Below are 15381 nucleotides of genomic sequence, written 5' to 3' on the forward strand. Positions count from 1 at the left end.
CTCCGGCGACCGATCGGAACAAAAACGCGGCAGCGGGCGGGCGTAAGGGCTCCGTCTTGGGCTAACACGAACCCGGACGACATCCCAAGAAGGAGGGAAGAAAATCAAGCGATCGATATCAATCTAGCCAGCCAGCTAGCTCGAGGTAATCATGAACTCTAGTGGTGATGTCACAACCAGAATTAATGGGCGTTCCCATGCAATGTTTTGGGTGAAAGTAATCGCTACGCAATGGTTTAAAAAAAACACCAAATTCATTTTCTAAATGTAAAGTGACATGAAATTTTCATTTTTTCATCGCGCTTTTAAAGTAAAGGGGTGGCGGTGGCGCCAGTGGTTAGCACGTCGGCCTCGCAGATCTGGGGTCCTGGGTCCGAGTCCAGGTCGGTCCACCTGTGTGGAGTTTGCATGTTGTCCCCCGGGGCCTGCGTGGGTTTCCTCCGGGTACTCCGGTTTCCTCCCATATTCAAAAAATATGCATGCTAGGCTGATTGGACACACACGCAAGCGGACTACGATTGGTCGCTACGTCTCGTCTCTCCTCTGCTCTTTGCTAGCGACGAGATTCCGGGAAGCCGAGACGCCATCTTTGTGCAAACACGCCGCGGCGGCCGAGCGCCAGCCGACGCGCGGAGCTTCCTGCCGTGTGTGTGTGTGTGTGTGTGTGTGATTGTGTGTGTGTGTGTGATTGTGTGTGTGTGTGTGATTGTGTGTGTGTGTTTGTGTGAGTGTGTGTAGTAGGTCAGGAATGTGCTTCACTTAGTCGAGAGGCCAAATTCGTCTTTTCTTTGTTGACACTCGTCGAGGAAATAGCACGGAGGCTTTGCCCGGATTCTACACTTGGATTCATTCAGCTACTTCGTTCCTTCGTTCGAGGGTCGCGGGGGGTGCTAGAGTCTACTCCAGCTAGCTACGGACACCCAGAATCGCCACTTTCAGAGTCGTGTACCGACTCGTCGCAGGACAAAGACGACGAGTCTCGACTACTGTTTTCCGATTTCGAGTCGTACGCCCCTTACTTTTAACGACATTGTCGGTTTCAACTATGCAGAGGCAAACTGCCCCAAAAATTCAATAGTTTTGTATCCGTTTTATTTTTTATACTTTTTGACATGTTACTACCATTGAATTAGTGCATCAAAATGTTTGATTTGATTTTTTTAGAGATCCAAAACTAGAAAAAAATAATGTTTAAAAGGCATTTTATGACGTATAGCCATATCTTCAGCCTTTAAAATTGTAACTGGTCCGCCAGCACGGTTAAAAGCCGAAGCTACTGGTTCCAAGATAACGAGCAGTTTTACCTTGGCCATCATTTTTAACGGGAATCGGTCAAAGCCATAAAACACCTGGAAAGCGGCTTGCCTCGTCTTACAGACCATTAAAAGTTCTTCAAAAAGACTTGGCACAATAACGAGGTCCAAGAAAAAAGTTTAACGAGCGATCGCGCGTCGCCTTGAAAGCGGCGGGCGTTCGTTTTGCGCCGACGAAGCCCCGCTCCATTTTGTTTTTTGTTTTTTTGTCGAGGTTGCCGCGTGGCGTTTTACGAGGTCTGGGGAGCGGATTTCATTTGAACAAGCTGCGGGAAGTGGCTCGTGTGTGCATCCCAGATATTTCATATATAGCTAAGGAAACTTGGCTTTGACATTAGAGCGGCTTTTTTGCTGCGTAACTTGGATGAAAAATGGAAATGTTTGATTACGACGTGACAATAAGGTCCGTTTGCGCTGAAATATGATCTGTTTCAATGGATATGACCATTTTTTGGCTTTTTATATTTTCAGTTCTGTATTTGTTTACATCTTTTTAATAAAATGTCATTTCTAGGAATGTTGGTGTGAATATTATTGCTTAATTCCGTGTTCATTTTTTTTGTTAGTGCGTGAATGGATTTTTCCATTGAATATTAGCATTAAGCTAACATAAATAAAAACATCAAGATTTTGTCTGATCTCAATTTTTTTTTCCAATTTTTTTGGCTTTCCATATTGTCAGCTCTGTATTTGTTTAAATTTTTTTAAATAAAATGTCATTCCTAGGAATGTTTTTGAGATGTTGGTGTGAAAATGTATTGTTTAATTCCGTGTTCATTTTTTGTTAGCACGTGAATGTCTTTTTCCATTGAATGTTAGCATTAAGATAACATTAAAAAAACATCAATATTTTGTCTGATCTCAGGTTTTTCCAATTTTTTTGCTTTTTATATTGTCAGTTCTGTATTTGTTTACATTTTTTTTAAATAAAATGTCATTTCTAGGAATGTTTTTGAGTTGTTGGTGTGAAAATGTATTGTTTAACTTTGTGAATGGCTTTTTCCATTGAATGTTAGCATTAAGCTAATATATATTTTAAAAAAAAAACTTTCTGATCTTAGCGTTTATTTAACTTGACGTACCTGGAGAACGTGTTGCGGGCGTAGTGCATGATGCTGTCAAAATCGTAGATCTCGCCCAAAGAGTCCACTTCCCCGGGTTCCATTTTTAAAAAGTTGTACTCTTGTCCTGCCAATGGCCCCCAAAAAAGAAAAAAAAGAAGAAAACACGTGCTTGTTATTTTCTGCCCACACACGGTACATTCCGATATGTAGGGTCTAAAACTGCAAGACAAATTGACTTAATATGATGAAGTGAGGGTACTATATCCAAACATTTCCTTCAAATATTGCTTAATCATTGTATGGAATTCCCTTTAGAACAGCTGTAGTTTATTTGGCCATACACAAGTGTCAACGGTAATTATCAATAACCTTCCGGGTGACCAAAAGACCGGTGACCAAAAGACTGGCGACCAATCGACTGTGTACCAAAGGTTACCTGGCTGGATGTTATCCCGGATGATGCTGACGTGTTCGTCCCGATCGGGCCGCGTGTGTTCGTGCCAGAATCCGATGACGTGACCCAGCTCGTGGACCACGATGCCGAATTTGTCGCAGTTCTTGCCGATGGAAATGGCTTGGGGGCCTCCTCCGCGGCGACCCACGTACGAGCAGCACCTGCCCACGGACAGACGGGGGAGGCGGTTAAGGGGCTTATATATATGTATATATATGTGTGTATGTACACGTATGTGTGTATATATATGTATATTTCAGCAACACGCTTATTTATTTATATATTTATTCATGTATTTATTTATTAACCCACTTATTACCTATCTATTTATGTCTAGGGTGTCTTTTTCTGTGTCTGTATTCTCCCCCTCTTGCTACTGTGACAATGAAATTTCCCGAATACGCGATGAATAAAGTTATCCAATCCAAACTCACTTGGGTTCATTAAGGTTCGTTCTTAACTCATTGGCTGCCGCCGAGCGCAAGGTTTTGAATACCAAGTGCATGGAATCCCTCCCAAAATTCTACTTTTCCAGCGCAGTTATTTCCGTACGTACATTATGAATGACGTTCAAAGTCTGGCAGACCCCCCCCCCCCCGAGCCGTTTTAACAAGATAATCAACAAAAAAGGGGGAGAATGACGAGCTTGGGAGAAGCTCTTTCTCCTCTACTTGCTATGGAAGTGACATTCACCATTTCATCCTTCCACCGCCACCACCTCCGGCCGGGCGTGACATTAAAAGGTTGCTCGCTCGGCGTAGGATGAGCTAGCGAGCGAGCGAGCGAGCGAGCGATCGCACGCGTGGCAGACGGCGCTCTCTAATTACCGCCGCGCTCTCCCGAGACACGCCTTGAACTTTGCAAAGGACGGGGGGGCCCAGGGCTTAGCCTAGCGCCTGGATAATGCCAGCCACGGGGGCGCTTGGCCAGCTAAAAATGGACGCCAAAATTCCACTGGGAAAAGTCTTACAATTTGACCGATCGCATCGTACGTGATCCGATATGCAAAAAAAGAACCGATGACAGCGAGTCGTCACGTTCGCTGTCGCGGATGAGCAAACAAGACCGTTTTTGAGGGTTTTTTTTAGCGTCACTTTGCACGAAAACGTCTTTTTTCCTGCAATGAGTCGCTAGTGCTAGAGATCACAACATATTAGGGGTGCAACGATAAATCGAAATGGTGAGATTATCGATATGCTGAGATGCCCGTTATGTTGACGTTAAAAAAAAGCATTTTGGGGATCGGTCGTTTGTGTCTACTCGCTCGCTTTGGCCTTTTTGTGGCGTGAAACTCGCAGCTTTTCAACAATAAAAGTCCCAAGCCAAGACTTTTCAGGTCTAACGCCCTAGACCAGGGGTAGGGAACCTATAGCTCGGGAGCCACATGTGGCTCTTTTGATGGGTGCATCTGGCTCTTTGCTAACCTGTGAGCTAAAATATGGAAATTGCTGGTGACAGAACTGAGATATTACATCTAGAACTGCTTTAATCTTCATTTTTTTGTAGTAGTAGACTCTTCTGGAATGCATCCTCTCATTGATTAGCAACAGCATAAGAATCTTTAAAAAAATATTCATTTTTTTCCACTTTAAAAGTGGTGAAATTACAAAAAAAAAAATTGAAAAGGCACTCGTTTACATGTATTTTGACTATTAAATTCGTAGTATGGCTCCCAAGGAATAACATTGGAAAATATGAATTGTTTGCGGCTCTCTTTGTCAAAAAGGTTCCCGAGCCCTGCCCTAGCCAATGGTCTCCCGGCAACCCGGTAATCTTCCCGTCACGTTTGAGCGGGGAAACACCGGTCGGACGCCGCCGGCGACGTCCGGGAAACGGGCTAACGAGGGAGCCCTTCTCGGCGAGGGAGCGGAAAGATGGGAGCGACGTGGCGTGAAAATGACAGGGGTGGGCTTTTCCGGAGTCCCGACTCACCCGCACGGTCGGTAGGTGAAGACAATGTAGCTCTCCTCTTGCGTCCTCTCGATGAAGGTCACGCAGGTGTGCTTCTCCCAGTGGCGCATGGCTTGGCGGAAGATGGCTCGCTGGCTGCCTGAAAACAACCGGACGGACGGACCACGGGTTAGCGCATTGTCTGTGAAAGTGTCTGGGTGTGTGTGTGACCCCCCGCTAAATTCTTCAGCAGCTTGGCTAGCTAGCGGCGGTTCAACTAAGCGTGTGTGTACAACGCATGGCTTCACATTGTCAATTTGAACACTTGAAAGTGTTTTTGGCCAAGAAAAGCAAGCCACTAGCATACCTATGTTATGCTAGCCGTAAGCCACTCTTGATACAAGGACCCTAACCCTAATCTTATCCCAAATCCATCCTTAACCCCAAGTCAAAAGGGTTAGGGTTAGGCTATGATTTTAACATTCACTAACCACATTCATTCATTTTCTGAACCACTTTATCCTCACTAGAGTCGTGGGGGTGTTGGAGCCTACCCCAGCCGACTTCGAGGCAGAGGCAGGGGACACCCTGAATTGGTGGTCAGCCAATCGCAGGGCCACAATGAGGCAAAAAAACAATCACACTCATAGCTAGGGGCAATTTAGCATACGGTTAGCCTAGTTAGCATGTTTTTGGAATGTGGGAGGAAATCGGAGAACCCGGAGAAAACTCACACAGGCCCGGGGAGAACATGCAAACTCCACACGGGTGGACCGACCTGGATTTGAACCGAATCGGTGGCCAACCAATCACAGGGCTTGAGGAGACAAACAACTCATAATTCCTAGCTAGGGCTAATTTTGCATATAATTAGCCTAGCATGCATGTTTTTGGGAGGAAAACCCACGCAAGCCCAAGTAGAACACGTAGCGAGGAGCCACCCGGGATCGAACCCTCGACCCCACGACTGTGAGGCCGGCGTGCTAACCACTATCTTATTTTCACATTATAGAAAAAGCGAAAAAAGATGGGACTTACCACTAAAATTGCCACTGATGACATATGGAATAACGCCTTCGGGCCAAACGCGTTCGGGTCTGGACGTGGCGGCCCGTTTCCTCCGGCCTGGGAACAAAATGGCGGACGAATTTGAACAAACAGAAACGTTCATTCATTATGCAGTTTTCTATTGACCTTCCGAAACCCAGCAGTTATTTGTACACGTGCTTATCGCTCGGTAATCCCGTTTACGGGTTTAAAATTGCAAACCCGACCGTAAATCACCTGAAAAAAACTAAAGCTGTGTTGCTATTTTTAATCTCTCCCGGGAATGAATGGTCGCCTCCACGTCCCATTTCGATTTGTGTGTGGTTTTTTTTTTGTACCTGCATTTGTACGGTTTACAGTCTGGACAGTTCTGCTGGCCAAATCGATGATTCGGTCCACTTTAAAGGAGCGTAAATCCTCCTCGTCCAGCGCGATGTCTCCCAGGAAGGCAACTGAAACGGACAAAAAGAGGAAAAATAATAAGACAAAACGCCACGGGTCTTAGCAGGAAAGACCAAAAATGAACCCCAAAAAATGAGAATTATTGAAAGAAAAAACATGGCGAATATTTGCAACCAGTGTGGACGACGATGCTAATATTGCTAACTGCTTTACTGTAGTGATGAAACCTGTTAGCATCATATCAAGTGGCGTACCAAACATAAATTGATACACCTTTTGGGGGGTGTTTCAGACAAAATATAGTCAATATGTTCGAAAAGTTAGTCTTTATAGTGGTCCTATATTCTTAATTTTAACATGCTGAATATTTCCAAGCATCCTGGATGACGATGCTAACAGTGCTAACTGCTTTAAACCTGTTAGCATCATATCAAGTGGCCTACCAAACATAAATTGATACACTTCAAGTCTTTTTTTGGAGTGTTTCAGACAAAAATAGTCAATATGTTCGAAAAGTTAGTCTTTATAGTGGTCCTATATTCTTAATTTTAACATGCCGAATATTTCCAAGCATCCTGGATGACGATGCTAACAGTGCTAACTGCTTTAAACCTGTTAGCATCATATCAAGTGGCCTACCAAACATAAATTGATACACTTCAAGTCTTTTTTTGGAGTGTTTCAGACAAAAATAGTCAATATGTTCGAAAAGTTAGTCTTTATAGTGGTCCTATATTCTTAATTTTAACATGCCGAATATTTCCAAGTATCCTGGATGACGATGCTAACAGTGCTAACTGCTTTAAACCTGTTAGCATCATATCAAGTGGCGTACCAAAAACAATAATTCTTTTTTGGGGTGCTTTTAAGACAAAAAATGGTCAATATTTTTGGAAAGTTAGTCTTTATGGCTGTCCTATACTCTTAATTTTAACAAGGATATAATCTTATGAAGCGGTCTACTTTGAATTTGATTGAAAAATACTATTTGTGGGTTGAATTCTTCCTGGGGGGAGCGCAACAGAAAAGAATTGAGAAGTCCCGTCTTAATGAGAAGCAGCAAATGTGATATGACACGCTAATGTGGGGCACCTTCAACACGGAGGAGCTTTTTAATGAGGCCAAGGAGAGACGGGAAAAAAAATGAAGACTTTACGAGGAATGCGCTTTATGGGAAAAGGCCCCACGTTTCCACGCAGGAAAGGCCCAGGGTTCTGCGGGCGCCGAAAGCGGGCACTCGGCTCGCTTTAACCAGCTTTTAACACCGCCACCTTTGCGCAATTTATGGCCCGGCGCCCCCGGGGGTGGCGTGCGGCATGCCGCCGCCAAAGTAAGAGGAAATCCATGAAAGGTACCCCCGTTTCTAGATCCGGTGCTGGTCTGATCCGGATTCTACTCAGAATCGTTAATATCGGGGGTGCTTATAAGAAATAACTTGGACATTTTCTGCCATCAAACCACTCAAAAAGAACCACTTTTTTTCTTCTTTCACGTTTATGAACTTAAAAAAAACTTGGGTGAACTTTTTGGGCCAAAACCAAAGTAGTCCGGCCCACGTGAGGTCTAGTGGGCGGGGCTCCAAGGAAAGTGAGTTGGACACCCCTGACCTGGGCGATAGTAAAGACAAGCGAGGGAACCAGGGCGCTTTTGGACGAGAGGTTAACGACGGCAATAAGCCCGGGCCGACGACATGACGGGACAGGTTCGAATTCCTCAGGATCGAAAGGAACCTCCCTATTAGTTGACGCTTCGGGGGGAAAATAAGAAAAAAATGCGCATTGGCTAATTGCTAAGCTATGTACGTGCTCGGCGCTAATAAAAAAAATAAATGTCTGTGGTGATTTTTTCTGGGGTGATTTTGATGGCGCCGTCGCAGGTTAACACCGACCGGGATTGGACGTTAATCTCCTGGTCTCTGGGCTTTAATTATCCGCAGACAAACGATTTGGGGAGGGGAGGGGGGTCCATTTTGCGTACGCGGCTCCGGGCCGGGATTGAGGACGAGTTACGGAGAAGGCTAAAGAACGCTAAAGGCTAAATCCGTCTCCGCGCAAAGCCCGAGCCAGCGTAAACACGGGAGACGGTGTAGATTAAAATCCGCCGCGGCCAGATGGTTATAATACTAATATATAATAAACCCGTTGACATGACGCCGGGGGGGAGGGGGATTGCGTTTGGCACAAAAACGGATCACGTGATCGGAAATCGGGCTCGATCGCCCCGATTCTTCCGCTGAGATCTTCTCTTATCGGGTCGGATGATCTGCCAATTGGATTCAAGTACGGTGGTACCTGGTCATACGACCGCTCGTCATACAAAATTCTCGTCTTACGGCGGAAATTTCGATGGAATAATTCGCCCGTCATGCGATCAAAATTTCGTGATGCGACCAAGCCAGGTCTTTTTTGCATATCTTTCGTGTATAACAATATTTACGAGCACGGAACGATTAATTCAGACGAGTTTCTCCTAAGACCAGGAAACGCACAATGCGCAACGCGCATGCAAAAAGAGGGCTTTCTGGGTAATGAAGTACACTCGTGCACACACCAACCAAAAGCCAATGGCAACCTTTCTCAGAATAAAACTTCATTACCCACAATCAATACGTGGGTAAGCTCAACTATTGTATTTCCTGATATTCTTTCTAAGGAAAGAAGGTCCCGCGATCGTTCTTTAAAGACTATTTCTCGTTGGCAAGTGGTCGTGCGTTATCCTATTGTGAGGAGGACATTTGTGTGCATCATTTTGGGAATATTTTGAAGGGAATACAACAGCAAACAGTCCATCGATAGCGAATGTGAGGGCGGAGGCATGGCAAACCGCCAACCCGGAAAACCAAGGTAACAAAAGATTACAACAAAATTAGAATTCAGTTTTGTGTAAAGTTACATTAAACGTATGTTTGAGTGTCTGTATATATGAATCCAAGTTCATTTAAAACTGTTTGTTCCGTTTACGAGTGCGTTGTCGTGGAAAAAAAACGAACCCCACCCCCCACACGCCCCCAAACGTCTCTGCCTCCCGTCGGCGAAATCTGCCCAATTTTAGTTAGATTAAACACATTTTATTACTATTAAACCACTAGTTATGTGTTACTTTGTTAATAGATGGCGAATTAGAAGAAATCAAACATTTTTTCCAATCCAATCTCCTGTTTTTGGTGTTTTTTCAGAGGGCTGGAACCAATTCATTTGTTTTCCATTCATTTCAATGGAAAACGTCCGCTCGAGTGACGAGAATCTCGTCATACGAGCTCAGTTCCGGAACGGATTAAGCTCGTATCTCGAGGCACCACTGTACGCCCAAAAAGGCCAAGCCACGACCTCCGACATCTGCCACGGAAAAAACGGCGTAAACGCCGACGGCCAGAACTCGTATCTCCAACCGGGAGCCTCCGCTCCGCCGACAAAGCCGAGTGGAGCGTAATGGAGCCGAGATGGGCCGCCGCGTAATCCGGGAACGCATGACAAAAGCCCGGCGCCGCCTTTGGCGGCCCGTGTTTGCTAACAAACGGCGCATTTAAATCCCAATGGGAGCCATTAAGGCCATTAGCATCGGATGACGCCGTCACCTTATTTTGCTCTGGGGTAGGGAACCTACGGCTCGAGAGCCCTATGTGGCTCTTTTGATAGGTGCCTATGGCTCTCCGCTAACCTGTGGAAACGGCTGTTAACAGAGGCGAATCCCGAATGCACCAATAGGAGCGTCACGTCGGCGCCGGGCTAGTGCCGAAATTTGGCTGATGATGTCATAAGATAGACGTGATGTCATAAGGGAGAAAAGTGGAGGGAGTTACCCAGAGGAAGTTTTTAATGGGAAACATTAAGTGTGTTTTTGGGGGGGTTGCTTTTAATAAACCTCAAAGGAGAAAAAAATAATCCAGCGGTTGTATTTTGAGAAAAAAAAATAAGAGCAAAGCTGGGCGAGCGCAAGAGGAATGACATAAATCGCTGTTTGTCTAGCCTACGCCGGCCAGCCCTGCTTTCTTTCCTTTGGCACAAGGTGAATGACCTCCAGTCAGCGCCGGCTGGAGAAAGGAAAGACTTGTAGGGGGCGGGGCCGGGGGCGGAGCCAGGGGGGGCGCTTTGCTGGCGGCTGACTTCGGGAAAGAAAGAGCCAAAACCTCATTTTAGGAAAGCGGAAAAAGCCAAGGAAGGCTCACGGTTAGCGAGCATGATTCACAAATGCTAACAGTGCAAGTGCACTACTCGTCAAATATTATTTTTTGAAAAAAAATGAATGAATTGGGCGGAAGATTGGTCGCCAGTTCAAATTGAGCGGTCAATGGTGGTCAATGGGTTCAACAGTTTTTTTTTTCAAATGCCTATTAATTAGTCAGTTTATTTAAGGAACGCAACATCAGCTCATCCTTGCGGCAAAAAAATTAACTTGTTCGCTGCCATTGACGGCCAGGCACGTCAATCAAATTTTTGGGGACCCGCCCAGAGGGAGGGCTTAAAAATCTTCCTCACTTTTTGGTGAGTATGGAGGAAAGTTTAAATTATTATTTTTTCTTTTCTGAGCTGACGAGCCTTTATTTATTTATATATATATATATATATATATATATATATATATATATATATATATATATATATATATACACACAATATATATATATGTATATATGTGTGTATATATATAATATATGTATATGTGTGTATATATACACATATATACATATATATATACATATATATTATATATATGTATATATGTATATATGTGTATATATATATATGTCAAGTCAAGTAATGCATCAAATTAGAAAAAGAAGAAATATATATATATATATTTATATATTTTTTACATATGTTTTTTTTCTTATATATATGCACATACATATATACATACATATATATTATATATATATATATATATATTTATATATATATATATATATCATATATATAATATATATATGTGTATATATATATGTATGTGTGTATATATACATACACATATATACATATATATTATATATATATATAAAATATATATGTATGTATATATATGTATATGTGTGTATATATATAAGAAAAAAACATACATGTAAAAAAAATATATAAATATATATATATTTCTTCTTTTTCTAATTTGATGCATTACTTGACTTGAGAAGTGACGGTGTTGACCTATTTTTGCCGAAAATGGAAATATGTAGGTTAAGGGTCTTCCTTTTTTTAATTAGACACTGATCGTACAATGCCGTGTGCTATTTTTTTTTTCTTAATCAAGAGGATTAATCCGTTTCTGTGACGTGGACTCAACGATCTTTTTAATCATCTTTGAAAATATTATTCATTTCTTTGTCGGGCGTTTATTTGAATAACAAAATGAAGATGAATTTACCGTATTTTCCGGTATATTAGCCGCCCCCACGTACAGGCGCTCCTTTTTTCCCTTGAATTTCATTCTTAGAGCTCAAAATAAATTTTGTTAAGCGTTTTATCTGTTTATCTTTTCCCTATTTTGAAATAAATGACCGTATCGACCGCATTATCTTGCGTTATGTCATTTTTGTGTCATCATTATGTCATACGCAGTTTCTGGGTATGATGACAATCAGGCTTTTTTCAATTTATGATGACAAAGCCTATGTCCGATTATTATTATTATTATTGTGCATGTCAAGTCTAACTTGTGCACATATAAGCCATACCCTCAATTGAGTCATCATTTTTTTATGCGAAAAATAAAGCGTATATGCCAGAAAATACGGTAAATGGTGGCTCTTGATTTCATTTCATTTGCTATTTCTATTTTGGGAGTATTTTAAGCAGTCTACAAAACCAGACGATCCCTGCTTACTTTGACTTTTTTTTCATACAACGTCCTTTTATTGCTTTTCGTTGCCCAGGAAGGGAAAAATAAATCATTCGCAAGTCTTAATAAACCTGTCAAATTATTTTCTTATTCCTAGAGCTGAAACACTGAAGGATAAAATGCTATAAGGAAAACACGAATCCCTTCTTGTTAGTTAAGAATCATCAGAGGGGAGAAAAAAATCGGCATAAGAGGCGGAATAAACAAGTGGAATAAGGAGCAAGTTTTGCAAGCAGGTGGGTGTCGTGACCGTCTTTGACCTCTGTCAGACAAATGACCCGTTACCATAACATCCTCCCAGCGGTCGTCACGTAAACGCCGCATCGCCGACGCGGAACGGGGCGTCACGTACCGGAATCGTGCGGTACGGCGAATCCAAATTTGTGCTTAATCGCAGATTTAAAAAAAAAAAAAGGGAAGCAATAACAGGACGTAGCCTCTTGGTAGCTAACCCCGCTTGTGTTTATCCAAAGCTACAATATATATCCACCCTTTTCTGTGTGGGTGTGCGGTGATGGGGGTCGGAGATGAAGACATCAGATTGGCGCTTTGATCCCAGTCCGGCTTTTTGGAGCCAGCTTGCCACATCACAAAACGGACACGGGCATAACAAATATCCGCTTTGGAGACTTTTGGAGGTCGGCGTTAGAAGGAATACTATCGGAAAATAGAAGGGGGAAAAAATCCCAAAGGGATTTTGGCAAGACCGACGAGTTCAGAGTGCAGGAAAAACATGATCGCGACCATTCAAACGTCCAAATCGGACCAAAACGGATTATTTGGACACTGACAACGTCCCGGAAAAACAAGCACGCGCTGTCTAAAAAAAAAAAAAAAAGTTCCCCGGTTATCTATATGCGTGTCATAAGAAGAAGAAGAAAAAATAACCCCAACTTTTTTTTTGGAACCGGTGGAAAGTTTTGGGGTGAAAGACGGCTTCTCGTCCCCCCACTGAAATGTTTTCAAAGTGCGTCCCTCAAAAGCAAACAAACGCACATGATGTCCTTTCCAGGCTTTTTTTTTTTTTATCTCCACGCAACTCCTTCCAAGCACTGTCATCTCGGGATCGACCCCCCCCCTCAAAACAAAAGACCATCGCGACGAGGCGCGTTTTGAAGAAAAAAAAAATCGTAGAAAAATCGCAACTCACCAGCTTTGCAGGGATCCTTGTAGTCGAGCACATCTGATGTGGCAGCCGGTTCCAGCAAGTAGCTCGGCTCCATGGCCTCCAAATCCACGGCCAGGATCACGCCGAGGCAGCTCAGGAGAAGCCAACATCTCGCCGAGAGATCCATGATTGTGCTGGAGGGGGAGACGGACGAATGCGAGAGATTAAGGTAAGAAAAAAAGGGGGAGAGAAAGAAAGAGAGAGAGAAAGGGGGACACCGAGAGAGAGAGAGAGAAAAGGAGAAATGGGAGGTTTTGGGGGAAACGAGATCCCTCCGGAGGGCGGGTTTAAAAATCCAACCTCTCTCCGGTGTCTTCTTGGCTTTAGGGGGCGGCAGGAGGCGTCAGGAGGCGGGGACGAGGGGGCTCGATTCCACGGTGATTGCTGTCCTCCCTCCAGGCTACCGCTTGACAACTCACTGCTTGAGAAACTTTGACACGGCAGCGAAGGCAAAACAAAGCCCACCTTTGACTTTATTTCTTCGCTAAAAGCCGACTAGTACGGTTTTTTTCTTCCTGGGACGTTGACTTTGTTTTGAGTGCGTTATCCAAACAAAAGAGTCCCCACCTGGAGCCATGGTCGGAGGAGCTAGCTTGCCGAGTGACGTGTTAGCATTTGAGTTAGCGACTAGGATGGTGGAACGTACCATTTGGGCTTTCGTTTAAAATGGGTTTTGGGGGAAGGCGTTCGGAATACCACGCTTGAGCCTTTAACCCGCTTTTTCTTCATTTTTTTTTTTGCTGAACGGGCAGGAGACGGACGCGTGTGGAACGCTTACGTGCACGTGCACGTGTACAAACAAACGGGCGCGCACGCGCGCGAGCAGACGACAACAAAAAGGTAGCGCGGATGGAGTGGAGAGTCGCTACCGCCACCTGTCGGCGAAACAAAGTCATTGGTGCCCATTGACGGATAGTATATAACAAGTATACAAGCTAGTTAGTACATGTATTTGTGGTAGTAGTGCAAGTAAATGCAAAACACGTGCTTGTAGTACGAGTACACGTCAGTATACGGAAATACGCGTGTTTTTAGTTGAATAAAATGCAATACACGTGCTTGTAGTACGAGTATATGTCAATATACGTACGTGTAGTAGTAGCAATTGGAACTACATGTGCTTGTAGTATAAGTACACCCCAATACATGTAATGGTAGCACAAGTACACATACTTGGAGTTGTATACGGGAGTTTACGTTTTTAATTCAGGTCCACGCAACATTGTTGGGAAAAAACAGGCACTTGTAGTACAAGTACACACACTTGTAGTACAAGTAGACACACTTGTAGTACAAGTACACACACTTGTAGTGCAAATACACAAGTCATTCTTGGGTACAGTTTCTCCTGCACATGTAAGAACTTCAAATGACTTTGCCAAGTCCTTCCAGATGAACTTTTGCTGCTATCCAGTTTAAAATCTTGTTCTATGTACGTACTCTCATCCAAAGAGTTTCATCACACAAGTTTTTATTGTAAGAAAACCCACACGCAATTGACCTGTCAGTGTTCCAGAAAAGTTTCAGGGATGGTTGCAAAAATATATTTATGAGCTGGAACGTCACGTAATTGCTGATGTCCTATTTGAAGCTACACCATGTAGTACTAGTAAGTAATACATTGTTTTTTGGCATAATTTAGCCATGCTCTGGAGCAGGGGTCGGGAACCTTTTTGATGGAAAGAGCCATAAACAATTCCTATTTTTTAAATGTTAATCCTTGAGAGCCATGCTCCGAATTTAAAAGTCAACATACATGAAAATGTGTGCCTTTTTTTAGTCACTTCACCACTTTTAAAGTACAAAAAGTCTCTGAATTCTTTTGACAACATTGTTACGTTGTTGCTAATCAATGAGTATCAATGAGAAAATCCATGCAAAAGAGTGTAATGAAAAAAATGATTTTAAGGCGCTGGGGTAGTGTCAATGCCATTAATACCAACGTAACGCTCCTTCCTATTCCTGCGCTTTCTCACCAGCAGTTTCCATAGTTTACCTCACAGGTTAGTGGAGAGCCATATGCACCCATCAAAAGAGCCATAGGTTCCCTACCCCTGCTCTGGAGGATAGACTAGGACGGAAAACGACGAGGCCTTCGGGCGTGGTGGCTTTGGATGCCACCACTACCAGCAGCAGCGACTGACAAAGCGTGCCTTATATAAGAAGGGATGGCGCACAATCTCCTCCGTCTTATCTGCGTGCGGAATTAAAGAC

At 43.5% G+C, this 15381-nt stretch overlaps 1 protein-coding gene across 3 annotated transcripts in view; it reads right to left on the reverse strand.

Annotated features, from left to right (window-relative positions):
• Nucleotides 1–13954, reverse strand: part of bmp1a (bone morphogenetic protein 1a) — a 35483-nt gene extending 21529 nt beyond the window's left edge. The window contains exons 1-7 of one of the 3 annotated variants that reach the window (XM_077600494.1): nt 13468–13954; nt 13150–13301; nt 6107–6220; nt 5760–5846; nt 4764–4881; nt 2814–2992; nt 2396–2501 (exon numbers count right to left, since the gene is read on the reverse strand). In XM_077600494.1, the coding sequence (XP_077456620.1) occupies nt 2396–2501; nt 2814–2992; nt 4764–4881; nt 5760–5846; nt 6107–6220; nt 13150–13294 (749 nt within the window). In that variant the 5' untranslated portion in view covers nt 13295–13301; nt 13468–13954. Of the gene's footprint in view, nt 1–2395; nt 2502–2813; nt 2993–4763; nt 4882–5759; nt 5847–6106; nt 6221–13149; nt 13414–13467 lie in introns of those variants that run through there. The other 2 variants (XM_077600492.1, XM_077600495.1) reach the window with 2 other exon arrangements.
• Nucleotides 13955–15381: the final 1427 nt, after the last annotated feature.

Source organism: Stigmatopora argus, chromosome 5 (assembly GCF_051989625.1).
Source record: "Stigmatopora argus isolate UIUO_Sarg chromosome 5, RoL_Sarg_1.0, whole genome shotgun sequence".
Taxonomy (NCBI): domain Eukaryota; kingdom Metazoa; phylum Chordata; class Actinopteri; order Syngnathiformes; family Syngnathidae; genus Stigmatopora; species Stigmatopora argus.